Source organism: Petaurus breviceps, unplaced genomic scaffold (assembly GCF_028583685.1).
Source record: "Petaurus breviceps papuanus isolate PSGF00001 unplaced genomic scaffold, PetGlider_PUasm1.0 90459, whole genome shotgun sequence".
Taxonomy (NCBI): Eukaryota; Metazoa; Chordata; class Mammalia; order Diprotodontia; family Petauridae; genus Petaurus; species Petaurus breviceps.
Window position 1 is genome coordinate 3,143,576 of NW_027187259.1, and position 13,617 is coordinate 3,157,192.

The 13,617-nt window shown below is 42.4% G+C and overlaps 2 protein-coding genes across 3 annotated transcripts in view; both read left to right on the top strand.

The window, feature by feature from the left end:
• LOC138141728 (sodium/hydrogen exchanger 2-like) overlaps positions 1 to 9,110 on the top strand; it is a 104,604-nt gene extending 95,494 nt beyond the window's left edge. The window contains exons 11-12 of the mRNA XM_069062559.1: positions 754 to 820; positions 6,803 to 9,110. Of these exons, the coding sequence (XP_068918660.1) occupies positions 754 to 820; positions 6,803 to 6,933 (198 nt within the window). The 3' untranslated portion in view covers positions 6,934 to 9,110. The remainder of the gene's footprint in view (positions 1 to 753; positions 821 to 6,802) is intronic.
• The window catches only part of LOC138141729 (transmembrane protein 182-like), a 276,562-nt gene that overhangs the window by 210,867 nt on the left and 52,078 nt on the right, over positions 1 to 13,617 (top strand). The window lies entirely within an intron of this gene.

The window sequence follows — 13,617 nt, forward strand, 5'->3', positions numbered from 1 at the left end:
ACACTGGAGCCGGTGCTCTTACTCGCTGAGCCACCTGGCCGCCCCTATCCCGTCTATTTCTTGTCTGAATATACTTATTTGCACATTACCTCCCTTATTAGACTGTAGAAGTGTTTTTTGCTTTTCTTTGTGTCAACAATGTTTACCAAGATGCTTGGCAAATAAGAGGTCCTTAATACCTGTTCACTGCCACATTGACTTCATTTGTGAGCAAAGTGGAGAGTGCTATAGAAAAGTTAAATAATGATCATGATGATCATTGACTTAGATAGGTGATGTGTCCCAAATACTGCATGCAATTTTGTGCTCTGACTTTTTAAAGGATGAAGTTGAGCCTTCTTCTACCCTCTGCCCCCCGGAAAGCCAGAAGGGCAGAGGGCCTCACTCAAACAGATGGCATCTTTAACTTGGTCAAGCTCTTTTTCAGCTGGTGGTCTCCTCCTCTCATAGCTCCTTTCTGAGCTCACCAGATCAATGCTGTTCAATCATACTCACAGACTTCAGAGTTGCTTTCAAAGAATAAGTAATCGGTTTTCATACTCTTATTCCCGGACGTTTATATACTGTTCTTCTTTGGGGTCTTTTGGTATGTAATATCTTACCTTGGGGTTTCATACTTTCTAGGAAATTTTGATTGAGAAGTGAAAAAAATGGCAGACACTCTATCTTTGTTTTGAATTTAATAGAAGCAGAATCGATGATTTGTGTGCCACCTTTGGGAGAAGAATCATTTGTATTCTTTGTTCTTTCTAGAAAGCTGCGGAATTCTTAGCTCATCATGGTTACCAAATGAAGTCAAAGCGGTGCCAGTCTCTAACTGGTGAGTTTGAAGTCCTTCCTAGGGCTATTTCCTACCCCCTTTTCCCTCTCTGGGTTTCCCCATCGGCCTCTCCAGCTGCTTAGGCCCGTTGTCTTGACACTGACCCATCAATTTTCTCGACACGATGTGCTAACAATCATAAACCTCACAAATGGTAGTAAATGGACTAGCATGGAACTAGATTTAAGCTCCTTGTCTTTTGTTGTTTATTTTTTAGGCTTGATTACATTTGTCTCATGACCTGTTCCTCTCAGGCTGTCTTAGTTTGGTTGACATCTTATAAGAAAAATAACAGATTTGGAGGATAGATCAAGAAGAAAAAATATAAAAATAATTGGACTGACTGAAAATTATGATAAAAAAGAATCTTGATACAATAATACAAGAAATAATTAAAGAAAATTGTCCTGAAGCATTAGAACAGAGGGGAAAGTAGAAATAGAAAAAAAACCCCATTAATCATCACTTAAAAGAGGTCCTATGAGGAAAACTCCTAGGAATGTCATAGTCAAATTCTGAAACCCCCAGCCCAAGGAAAAATATTAAAAACATCAAGATTAAAACAATTCAAATATGATGGGGCCACAATTAGAATTACACAACACCTGGCAGCAGAGACATTAAAGGACCGCAGGTCTTAGAACACAACATATCGAGGAGCAAAAGAACTGGGGCTCTGGCCAAAAGAATCATACCCCTCGAAGAAAAAAGCGGACATTTGATAAACTCTCAGACTTTCAAGACTTTGTTTAAAAAATCCTGAACTTGATAGACTATTTGACATACAAGAACCAAGAGAAATATAAGGCACATAACAAAGACCGATTATAAGGAATCTATAAGGACAGACTGTTTACTTTTTACATATGTAAAATGTATGTCTAAGATGCTTGTCAATAATTGGGTAGCTCATAAGAAAGATTGAGGGTAAACCTGAGTATGATTTGAATTTAAAAAATAAAACCATTTAGGAACAGCTTAAAAGAGTAATTATTCTATACAAATGAGGTACAAGAGAAAGAATTTATACAGAAGAATTAGATGGGGGAGGAGGGCTGGTAGTTCTGGCAACCTACTTTCATTGGGAATGGGTTTAAGAGGGAACAATACAAATATATTTAGAAGAGTATAAAAGTCTTCTGAATTCAGAAGAAATAAAGCAGTAGGGGCATAGGGAGGGGGGAGAGGACAAAGGAGGGATCTTATAGTGGAGGGTGAGGGCATAGGTAAAATAGAAGTATAGAAGGGAGTTTAGATTAATGGGAATGGGAGGATAGGGGAGGGATCCTTGGAGAAGGATAGGTGAATAATAAGAGGGCAAGGTAATGGGTAGAATTAAAGTAGAGGAGGCAGGAGGGATAGGAAACAAGAGATATGCACATACATAAAAAAAAGATCTAGGAGTAGAATTGGGAAAGTATATGTCTATATGTATGTATATGTTTATGTATATGTCTATAGCTATAGAGAAACATATCTAAACTTTATTGTGGACTGGGGGGGAGGTTGGGGAGGGAAAAAAGAACAAAGTAAAAAAGTGCACAGCAGAGAACAAAAGAAAACTTACAAGGAAGCAAAGAAAAGATGGACAGCTCTCAATACAAGTATCATTTATCATACAGGCTTTCTTGAAATGAAAATTTATTGTTACACATTTTGAATCCTCTCTTATGTTCTGCTGTGCACATGGCATGCTTTTTTCCTTTCTAACTTTGTATTTAAGTTCCAATATTTAAGTTTATGATGCTTTTGTTTCTTTTCTCTACTCTCTATTTGTGCTCTGATGTTTGAGTCCAAAATAAAATTCTGAAAAAAAAGTGTTATCTTTGTAAAGTGACCTCAGTGGATTTTCTAGTCAACAATGGTCAATGTGTTAACAAACAGATTGATAAATTATCTTGATTTTGCTATTTAATTGTTAACCTGACATGTCTTTTGTATTCACGTGGTACAGTACATAGAGTGCTAGACCTGGAGTCAGGTAGACTCAACTTCCCGAGTTCAAATCTAGCCTTAGGCACTTTCTGGCAATGTGACCCTGGGCAAGTGACTTCACCCTATTTGCCTCATCTCTAAGACAAGCTGGAGAAGGAGATGGCAAAGCCCTCCAGTATCTTTTCCAAGAAAACCCCAAATGGGGTTTTAAAGGGTCAGACATGACTGAAATGACTGAACAACAGCAACAGGCCTAGGTATGGATCTGGACATCACCTCGTAGCTCTTCTGCAGCCCAAGGACAGATTTGTGCTCAGGGATCTGAACACAGACCATCTTCCGGTCCCCCTGAGGTCCAAGGCCTGTCCACAAAGAAAGTGGATCTTAGGGTTTTTTTTTCCTTCTATAGGTACTCATATTTAGAGTCTCCGAGGAAACAAAATTACCTAGCTAGGTGGCACAATGGCTAGAGTGTTGGAATTGGGATCAAGAATCCCTGAGTTTGAGTTCTGCTCTTTACTACTCCATAGAGCTGCTTACCACATATATGACCCAAGTCACATCACTTAAACCCTTCTCAACCTCAATTTCTTCATCTGTAAAATGGGGGAAAATAGCATTTCCTACTTTCCAGGATTGTCATGCGACTCAAATGAGATTCTATCTGTAAAGTGCTTTGTAAAGCCTCGGAGTGCTCTGTAATATCAGTTACAACTGTCATTACTGCATGTAGGCCGTGACACCAGGACTGTACTTTGGAGGAAGCTAGGACTCCCAAGTGGCAGAGGAGAGGAGGGGTGCATTCCAGCAGATGGGGCAAGCAGCCACCTGTGCAGAAGCCCTGAGGCCATTTCTGGGGAATGTCCAGCAGACACATTGGGCTCCAGCCCAGCAAGCAGAGCGCTGTTTGTTCTCTCTGTACTGCTCTCAAAAGAATTCTTTCCAGCCTGAAGTCATTTAAACAGCTGTGAATTTGTTCTCCTTGTACCAGAAACCTTAGACACATGGAGACAATCGATGGATAAATGGCTTATGATATTACCTTTTCTTTCAAGCTTTTCACTAACCAGGAGACAACAGAAAGCAAATGGTGACCTCTTACCTTGTCCTTCTCACTTCTCATATGAAGAGACCTGGGAAGCTTTACCTCTTTGTCAGCTAACTCCATCCTTTCTGCCTCTTGGCAAGATCTCAGCAGGGGATTCTTTCCTAATGTGCCAAAGGGGGCCCAGAAATGTGGAATGGTGAGCCAGTGCCTGTGGCGAAGTCTTCTTGCTGCTCTGCAGAGTCCTTCTATGACTAACGTTTGAAAGGTGGATTCAGGAAGTTTTCCATATACCAGTGAGCTCCTGGGTTAGAGATGAAGAAATATGAAGAAATAGAGGACAAGAAGTAGGTGGTGGGTAAAGCAGGTGCCCCACCCCCTACCCATTGCTCTTGTTTATAGAATTTAGAATCTTATTGCCTCCATAATATGAATTTTATCTTATATAATAATATAATCTTACATACTTGCCGAAGGTATGAGAGATGAATAAGCAGGTGTTCACAAATGACAATCTCAAGTGAACCATGTCTCCACAGTCACACAGTTGGCCCAAAGAGGTACAGAACACACATTCCCATTGTGCCAATTATTGACTGTAAAAAGGCAGTGGAATTTGGTGAGGTACAGTACTGCCTGGAAGGATCCCATACACCAGGGTGCCTGTCATGCAGATGGCAGGCTCCTTGAAAGCTAGTCAACAAAGCTCACTATTTTTGCCCACTCTCTGATCACTAATATCAAGCAAGGCATAAACTAGAGGGATTTGCCACCTTCATGGAAATTGTCTAGTGCAGTGTCTAGATGGAAGATGGATTTCTGGATGAAGAGGTTGTTCAGCTCTGCTTATCTGAGGATGACTTTGTACTGTTTGTATCAGCCTCCAAACACTGGAGTGACCTTTAAATGAGATCCATAATCATTCAAAAAGAGTTCAGCCAAGTGGATAAAGAACTTTCCTGATATGCAGTTGACTAAATAGCTCATAGAGCTAATCCATGAATGTTCATACCTATATTTGTATCTGTATATACATACACATATACATTCATACATATATGTGTGTGTGGTGGAGGTGTCCAGTCTTGTCTGACTCTTTGTGATCCTGTTTGGGGTTTTCTTGGCAAAGATACTGTAGTGTTTTACCATTTCCTTTTCCAGTGTGTTAAAGCAAGCAGAGGTTAAATGACTTGCTCAGGATTGCATAAGTAGTAATTGTCTGGGGCCAGATTTGAACTCAAGTCATCCTGATTCCAGGCCCAGCACTCTATCCACTGAGCCATGGCAGCTAGATGGCTAGAAAGGGAGAATGTGAGAGCACATATTGTGGGTGGACAATTACTTGGGCCTAGAATTAAACAAGTAGAAAGTGAACTGAATTGTCTTTTAAAAGGTGCATGGTACTTTTAATTATCCCATCTGCTTTTATAACATCAATATTCTCCTGCCACTACTCTATGGAGATGAATCATGGAATATCACAGTTTCCAAAGAATTAAAGTTACAAGTGACCTGAAGTGCTCTCTGGAAAGCTGTGTAGTGGGTGTGAGTGTGTAAGAAATATACATACAAGTGTTATTCAGAAAATGATCAGAGAAATAAAGGGAAAAGGAGATGGGCCAGCTGTGTGGTAAGGGAGAGGGATAACACATGGGTGGCTAGCCTTTCCCTTTGGCAACATTAAAAGATCCAGAAGGAGGCCCTGAGTACATCTGTTGACTCAGTCTTCTCTAGAACATTTACCAGAAGACACAGACAAAAACTCCTCAGGAATAGTTATGGGGAGCTGGGTGGTACAGTGGATAGAACATTGGGCCTGGAGTCGGGAAGATCTGCGTTCCAGGCTGGCCTCAGACAATTGCTAGTTGTGTGACCTTGGAGAAGGCACTTAACTAACTCTGCCTGAATCAGTTTCCTCATCTGTAAAATGAGGATAACAGTAGCACCTGCATTGTGGGGGTGTTGTGAGGATCAAGTGATATAATGATTACAAAGTGCTTAGCATAGTATCTGTCTCATAGTAGTAGTTGCTATATTAATATTAGTTAATAGTAATAGTGCTGGTGGTAGTAATAGTAGCAGCAGCAGCAGCAGTAGTAGTAGTAGTAGTAGAAAAAGGAGGAGGAAGAGGAGGAGGAAGAGTGGTGTGGATGGGTTACAATTGGCACCATTTGAGGCAGCATTCTCTGCAATCATGGATCCCTTAAAGGATGGAAGTATAATGTTTCTCAGATGGTACTTCTCCCATATCCCACTGGGTTATTATACAAGTGACCCTATGTTGTCACTTAAATAGTGAGTGAAAGTTTATAATATGCATATTTATTGATGCCTGCCCAATGGGCAATTGTATTCTCCTGTGGCTACCAAGGAGTGTTTGCAAAGCCAATTACTCTCCTCAGATGAATGACCTATTTCAGGTCTTATGAAGGTTCGTTTTGCTTTGACTCTCATATATTTTAACAGAATATTCTTTGTAAGAACTCCCGGTACTCTCTGGCTATTTCCTCAGCTATCTTTCTGAGCACTATTAAGAGTCCAGGGCCAATAGCACTTCTGGTAGCTGTTTTTTCTGTTTTTGACATGGACCCTTGCAGGAATTACTGTCTTCTCTCCTGCCTGGGGAAAGGCAAAAGTAATGCTCCCTTCCTCGTTCGTCTTCTCTCCAACCCTCAGCTAGGTACGGTTGGCAAAATGAAGAGTTTTCGGAGGCTTAATGTCAGGAAGAAGTCTGTCACCACTAGCGCTAGCCACAAGTGAAAGTAGCTGCCTTCAGAGGCAGTGGCTTGCTTGCCACTGGGGGTCTTCAAAGCAAAGGCTCAGGACTATTTGCCAGGGATATTTTAGAAAAGTTTGGATGAGGGTTGGGCCCAGTGACCTCTGAGGTCCCTTCCAACACTGGGATGCTGTGATCTTCCCCAGACTTTCTCTCATTCTTTATCATTGCAGGAGAGACTTAAGAACAACAGTTCTAATAGTCATTCCTTTTCTCTGCTTTCCAGTAGGGGATCCTAGAGCAGTTCCTGATGTGAAATACTGTCGATCCAAGTCAACATGCCACATCACTCTTCCGAAGTTCAGTGGCATGGAATGGGTTGATGAAGAAGAAACAGACCAAGACCAAAGATTATAAGGATCAAGCTTTGGGATCACCTTTGGTGCCATGGAACTGTTGCTTATTTATTTGCCCAATTAAGCAACACATAGTTTTTGTTTTTGTTTTTTGTGGGAAGAAGGTCGGGATTGGTGTATGTGGAAGCTCTTTTCACTGATGCAAGTTGGCAATTTGTCTGTAACTTACAGTGTTACAGAGTTACCAAATCTCATTAAAAAATCAAATGGGAAGTTGAAACTCCCAAGAAGACATTCCCACAGATGTGGTCTGCTTCATCTGTAGGAAAATGATGTCATGGACTTCCCTTGCAGCTGCCTACCATGATAAGCAGCCTATCTCTGCTACTCAGCATCACTCGGGCCTTTATTGGAATTCAGTGTTCCATTTGGAACTTCAAATTTCAAAAAATATATAATCAGACAGGGAGAGCTCAGAAAAGACTTAAAGAAAATGGCAAAAAGTTTGACAAATAAAAGCTCAAGAGGAAGAAAAGGTCAGTGACTCTCTGAGAGGTGTCTTACAAACTTCCAATAAAGAAGAGGATATTCTCAGTAGTCTATGAGGACTAGGAAACACATGCCATTTAAAATGTAGGGAAAGGTATAGTGTTACTATAGAAATAATAATGATTTTGGGGTCAGGAGAGACCTGGGTTTGAATCTTGCCTTTGCCATTTCCTGGCTTTGAGACCATGTTTAGTTGTGAAGCCCTCTTTCTTTAATGAGGATGATATCAGCAATACCTCCCCTCCATGGCTGTCCTGATGTCAGAATCACAAAAGCAATGAGAATAACGTCACACCACCGCTGAGGGAGGGCTGTGATCTGCTGGGCCCGATGCCTTCGAGGTCATGTTAGAAACGCACTGCTAGAGGTTGCTTTGGACTTGAGAAGTAAACCTGCAAGACTGCGGCGACTCAAGAACAGTTTTGGAGAATCTGGGTTTAAATCCCCTCTCTGATGCTTGCCAGCTATGTGGCCTTGGGAAAAGTCCCTTACCTCCTTTGACTCTGTTTCCTCATTTGTGAAATAAGTGGACTGGATGAGGCAACATTCAAAATCTCTTCCATCTGTGCTCCTAAATGACCTGTCCCCCTTCATTCCTTCATGGGACGCTTTGGCTTCTTGGGCCTTCAGCCTTGCTGTGTGTACAGCTATCTGTGTTCCCCATTTTGGGGAAGCTTTAGCCAAAGCATGTTTGATTTGTACATCCTCATTGTATAATGTCATCACCATCCCAACCTGACTTCCATTTGACCCACTGCATTATTTATTCCTCCTTTTAATCATCACCTTATAGCTTTGGAAGCAAGGAGCCAAATGTGCCCTAATTCTAGGTGAAATAGTGTGATAGCATAGAGAAGAGTCCTGGTCTGGGAGGACCGACATCCCAGTTCAAACCCTGCCTTTTCCCATTGTTAACTATTTGCCTTTGCTTCTCCGAGTGTCCGTTTCTTCATCTGTAAAATGAACAGGTTGGATTAAGGTCTTTTCCAACTCTAATGCTGAGTCAACTGAATTATGGGACTGACTTCTCAGTCTGAGTCTTGGCAGGGTGTCAGAGCTAGAAAAGCCTGGAAGTAAAAGGATTTTTTTATTTACAAAATCATGAATTTCCAGGGTAGGAAAGGAAGAAAAGAGGTTTGTGCTGCTCATCCCCTCTCAAAATAAGAGATCCATAGATCAAGAGGCCCTCTGAGGGTCATCCAGGCCAACTTGCTCATTTTACAGATGAGGAAACTGAGGCCTTGGGTCATATAGGAACTGAGCTTCCAAGGTTTAAACAAAGTCTTGTTACTCTAGCTTCGTTGTTCTTTCCACTATCCCCTGAACTTGCCTGAATTGTAAGAGTATGAGTACTATTGCTTCTAGCCGTATCCTTTGCCTTTTTTTCCTCTAGCCTCTTCTTCTATACGCCAGGGAGGGGGACAGATTTCTACATCTTTGTATGCTTTTATTTTTTTTTTTTACAATAAGCATCATTACATAGTAAGTAGAGTGCTAGATTTGGAGACAAGAAGACCTGATTTTAAAATTATACCTTACATGCTAGCTGTGTGACCCTGGACCAGTCATTTATTTAACTTCTCTATGCCATAGGCAACTTTCCAGGCCTATGGGTTACATTATAGACCATTATATTCTGCATTGTTTGAGGGGAGTTCCCTAAACTGATAAAATCATGTATTCTTCTGGCATGTGTGGTATTTTTTATACCACTCTCATTGCGCCATACCCTGCCTTTCTTCCTTTGTAACAAAGAAAATCATCTCTACAAAACAAACCTTCCTAATGAATATGTCCAATGGAGTATGCCACGTTCTGTATCTCTGGTCTACCTAGAAGAGAGAAGTGGATTCCTTTGGTTCTCTGCAGCCAAGATTGTTCTCCTTTTCCAGAGGATCATAAATTCAGAACTGGAAGGACATTCGAAGCCATCCAGTCCATTGGCCTCATTGTACAGATGGGGAAACTAAGGCTCTTAGAGTTGGAATGACTTGCCCAGGGTCGCACAACTTTGGAGCTGCCTCTTCCTCCCAGTTCTTTCCCATCAGAGAACCTCCCCCAACCACTTACACATAGTAATTATTATGTACATCAATGTAGACAGGGCCTTTAAAAAAACTTTTTATCACTAGGATAGATGGATAATTTTGTTTCTGATTAATTAAACCTTAGCACTTTCCAAGACTTTACATTTAATTTCGTTTGAACCTTTATCATGTATAGTGTAAAAGCCAGAGACAATTCTCTTGTCATAATCAGATATTGTTTGGCAGAGTTTTTTGCCTTTAAAACACTCTAGTAAGGCAATATGTGTGTGTGTGTGTGTGTGTGTGTGTGTGTGTGATAGAGAGGAGGGGAGAGAGGGGAGATAGAGAGTATGGGTGTGTGTGATAGAGAAAGAAAGGAGACAGAGAGAGAGGAGAGTAAGAGAGAATGAGAGTGTGTGATAGAGGGGAGACAGAGAGGGGAGAGAGCATGTGTGTATGTGTGTGTGTGTGTGTGTGATAGAGAAAGAGGGGAGAGAGAGTATGTGTGTAATAGAGAAAGAGGGGGGGAGAGAGAGTGAGAGTGTGTGTGATAGAGGGGAGATAGACAGAGAGGGGAGAGCGTGTGTGTGTGTATGTGTGATAGAGAAAGAGGAGAGAAAGAGTGTATGGGTGTGTGTGTGTGTGTGTGTGTGTGTGTGTGTGTGTGTGTGATAGAGAAAGAGAGAGATAGAGAGACAGAAGGAATGAGAACCGATGTTGTTGTTGGAAGACCTGGCATTGAAAGCTGACCTAGGAACAGTGAGTGGACATTGAAGAGAAGTGGACTTGGGTTTGCTGTAAGAAAAAAATTAAACCTGTCACAAAGTCCAAGTGGCCCCAGAGAGGAATGGGCCACCTGAGGAGGTAGTGGGTTTCCCCTCACTCCAGGTCTTCAAGCAAAGACCAGAGGAGCACCTGGCAGGGGCGGCACGACCAGGGACAGGCTGACCTGCCCAGCTTTGAGCTCCCTTCCTGATCCAAGATTCATAAATTCATGGTTTGAAAAGGAATGAAAGCAGGGATCTAGTCTAAACCTCTCATTTCACCAATGTTGGACAGGGTCCAAAGAGGTTGTGACTTGCCCCTGGTTACAGGGTTAGGAAGGGATGGAGCCAGCAGGCCCCTCCCTCCCCAGTCCAGCATCCTTTTCAGTGCTCAGCCCAGAGCCTGGCCTGGAGTAGAAGCCTTTCCCCTACCCCCCAGTGTCCCTTTGTTTGGGGAGTCCTGGCTTTGCCTCTTATTTAGTTATATGACCAGGGGTAGCACTCAACCCCTCCACACTGAGCTTTTGTTTCCTTATCTGGGCATTGGGCAGGATAATCCACATAGCACCTACCTCACAGGGTTGTTGTGGGGTCCACACAAGGAAATGGATATGAATATGCTGTGTAATTTTAAATTTTTATATACATATAAGGGTTAATTGTTAATTAAGTCATTATGTACATTAAGTTCTGCTAAATTTTCTTGCACAAAGCCAGCTCACTACTTTGTGAAACTAGGTCACTGTGTTCAAAATTGTAGTTATAGGGGTCCTGCTCCCCGCCTAATTGGCATGCTTTTGCTTAAATTGCCACATAAATACTCAAAGCCTTTCAGTCCCTCTTCTCATCTGTCACAACCTATGATACTGGAATGCCAAAGTCTGCTATGCCAAGAGCAGCATCATGAGATTGACTCAAGTCACAGTTCAAGGAGGCTTGTGGGATGCTGGAGGCTGGTTGTGGAATACACAGACCACTTCTGGGTGCTGTGCAGGTCTCCACGTTCTCTTTGTGGGTGCCTTCGCATTGAGGGCCTTCTCTTAGCACCCCCAGGTGGCACCGAGCCAGCCATATACTTTGTTTCTCAGACTAGAACACACTCTTCTCTCCCCATTCCTCGTTGATGCTTCGAGAGTTCTCCATGCCTGAATATGTGATCTTGAAGAGGAAGGAGCTCTTGCTTACGGGGTGGCGGTGGTAGTGAGATGGGCTGGTAAGTCAGCACCTTGAGAACTGTAAGTTTGGATGCCCTGTACAGGACACCTGGTTTTTAGCACCTGCCTTTAGTTACTTGGAGAATCTGGGGCTGTAAGGGTGGGACCATCCCTCCAGCAGGGCTGACCCCAGTTTCCCAAAGCCTGCACACATTAGTAAATGGGGCACCAGAGTTTCTGTATTCTGCCTTTCTACAAATTGTGGTGGCTAACCCTTGAGGAATGAGTCTTTCCGCACTTTGTTAGATTAGTTCTTCAACAACAGACGTGCAGCTTTTCCAATTCAGGGAAGGCCTTGCCAGAGTTTGCACTCTGTAATTGCCCAGGGGCACCCTAACACCACTATGGGGCACCAGAGAAAGATGGCAGTGGGGAAACCATGAAATATATCAAGTCAGATTGCTACTTACCTGCACATTGAGTCCCCAGGGGGTAATTCTAAATATATTGGATCTAAAGATGCAATGTTACCTTTAACAAGAGAGACCATCAAGGCAACCATAGTAGTGTAAATATACCCAGGTACACTAGTGATTCAGAGACTGTGCTGGTGGCTGGAGGGGGAGGAGGGAAGGAAATGGTGCCCGTTCATTACAGGAGCTTCCTGGAGGGAAGGACCTTGAGTGTAGGCCAGGCAAATGGAAACATGTTATTCCTTGAATTTGGGATAATTTAGACAAAAACTCAGAGTGGGAGGGAGGACCGAGTGCCAGGGAAAGTGAGAAAGCAAGGATGGCATGGCTATTGTCCTTCTTGATTGCGTCCTCTGCCATAGTGCTTGCTCAATACGTGCTTTGTCATTTATCTCTCCATCTCCTTTCCTATTGGGAGCCTGAACTCTACTTCTAACACTGCCATTAACTTACCAGGCCACCTTAGGTAAATCTCTGGATATATATTTCCCCATTTGTAAAAGGAGGGGCTAAGCTAGGAGTCCTCCAACCTGAACATTTTATGTCTCAAAGATCGAATCTTACAGATTCCAAAGGACTCTCTACATGTTTTGGTTTCCTAGGAATTTTGTTTTCATCCAGTTACTCAACATAAGTAGGCCATTGGCTTAGTTATTTTTTTTAAAGCAATTGGGGTTAAGTAACTTGCTCAAGGTTACACGGCCAGTTATTTCTGGGTGTGGTGCTAAGTATCTGAGCCCGGATTTGATCCAGGTCATCCCAACACTGGAGCCGGTGCTCTTACTCGTTGAGCCACCTGGCTGCCCCCATTGGCTTAGTTATTAATATTATTGTTTGATCATACAGCAATTTCTTATTATGGGGTTTTGACCATCAATTATGCTTTTCTCATTTTGGAGGATGTGGTGGTGGTAGAATTATTAATGAATTAAGCCTAATGTATCTTTTCATGTTTTCTCTTGAAACAGCACTTCAGGGTGTTTTTCCACGAAACTCTGAACCAGCAGAGGAAGGCACCTCTGAAACAGGTGAGGAAGATTTTCTAAGGGTCTAACGGGAACCTCTTTTATTGTGAACTTTTCTCAGAATTCCCTGCTTGCTTTTCAGGTTCCTTTCTGTGTCACAATCTGCCAAGCAGACCTGATTCTTTACATGGTTTTCCAGTGATTCACTCTGCCCCAAACTTCACCGTGTGAAAGTTATGGTTGAGATTAAAAATAAATATATTTTCAAGGGGGCAAAGTCCTATGAACTGGTTGAGAGTTTGGGGAAGTATTTTCCAGCTGGTTTGTGACCCTAACACAATCCTAAATCAGAATACCAACTCAGAAGCTTCTAAGTGGCTTTGTGAGGATCCATTGTTGGTGGTCTTGAAAAACTTTACAGCTGGGGGAGAACTTTTACATGCTTGGGTTGGAGCGTGGAGAATGCATTTTTGGCAGGGTTTTCATCCTTTAAAAACTGTTTCAGACATACGTGGTTTCATGCTAGCCTTGTGCATTGTGCAGTTGTTTTGGGTCCATGGTTTCATGGAAGTCTGTTTTAATGGTTGGATTCCATGAAAAGTTCAGAGAGATTGCTTAGAAAGCCTCTCTGTCTCTCTGTCTCTGTCTCTCCTTTTGTGTCTCACTCTCTCTCTCTGACTCTGTCTCTTTCTCTGTTTCTCTCTTTCTCCCTTTGTCTCTGTTTCTTTCTCTCTCTCCTTTCTCTTTCTCTCTAATTCCCCTCGCCTGCCTCCCCTCTCTCCCCTTTCCTTTCCTCCTTTCCCTCCCTCCTCT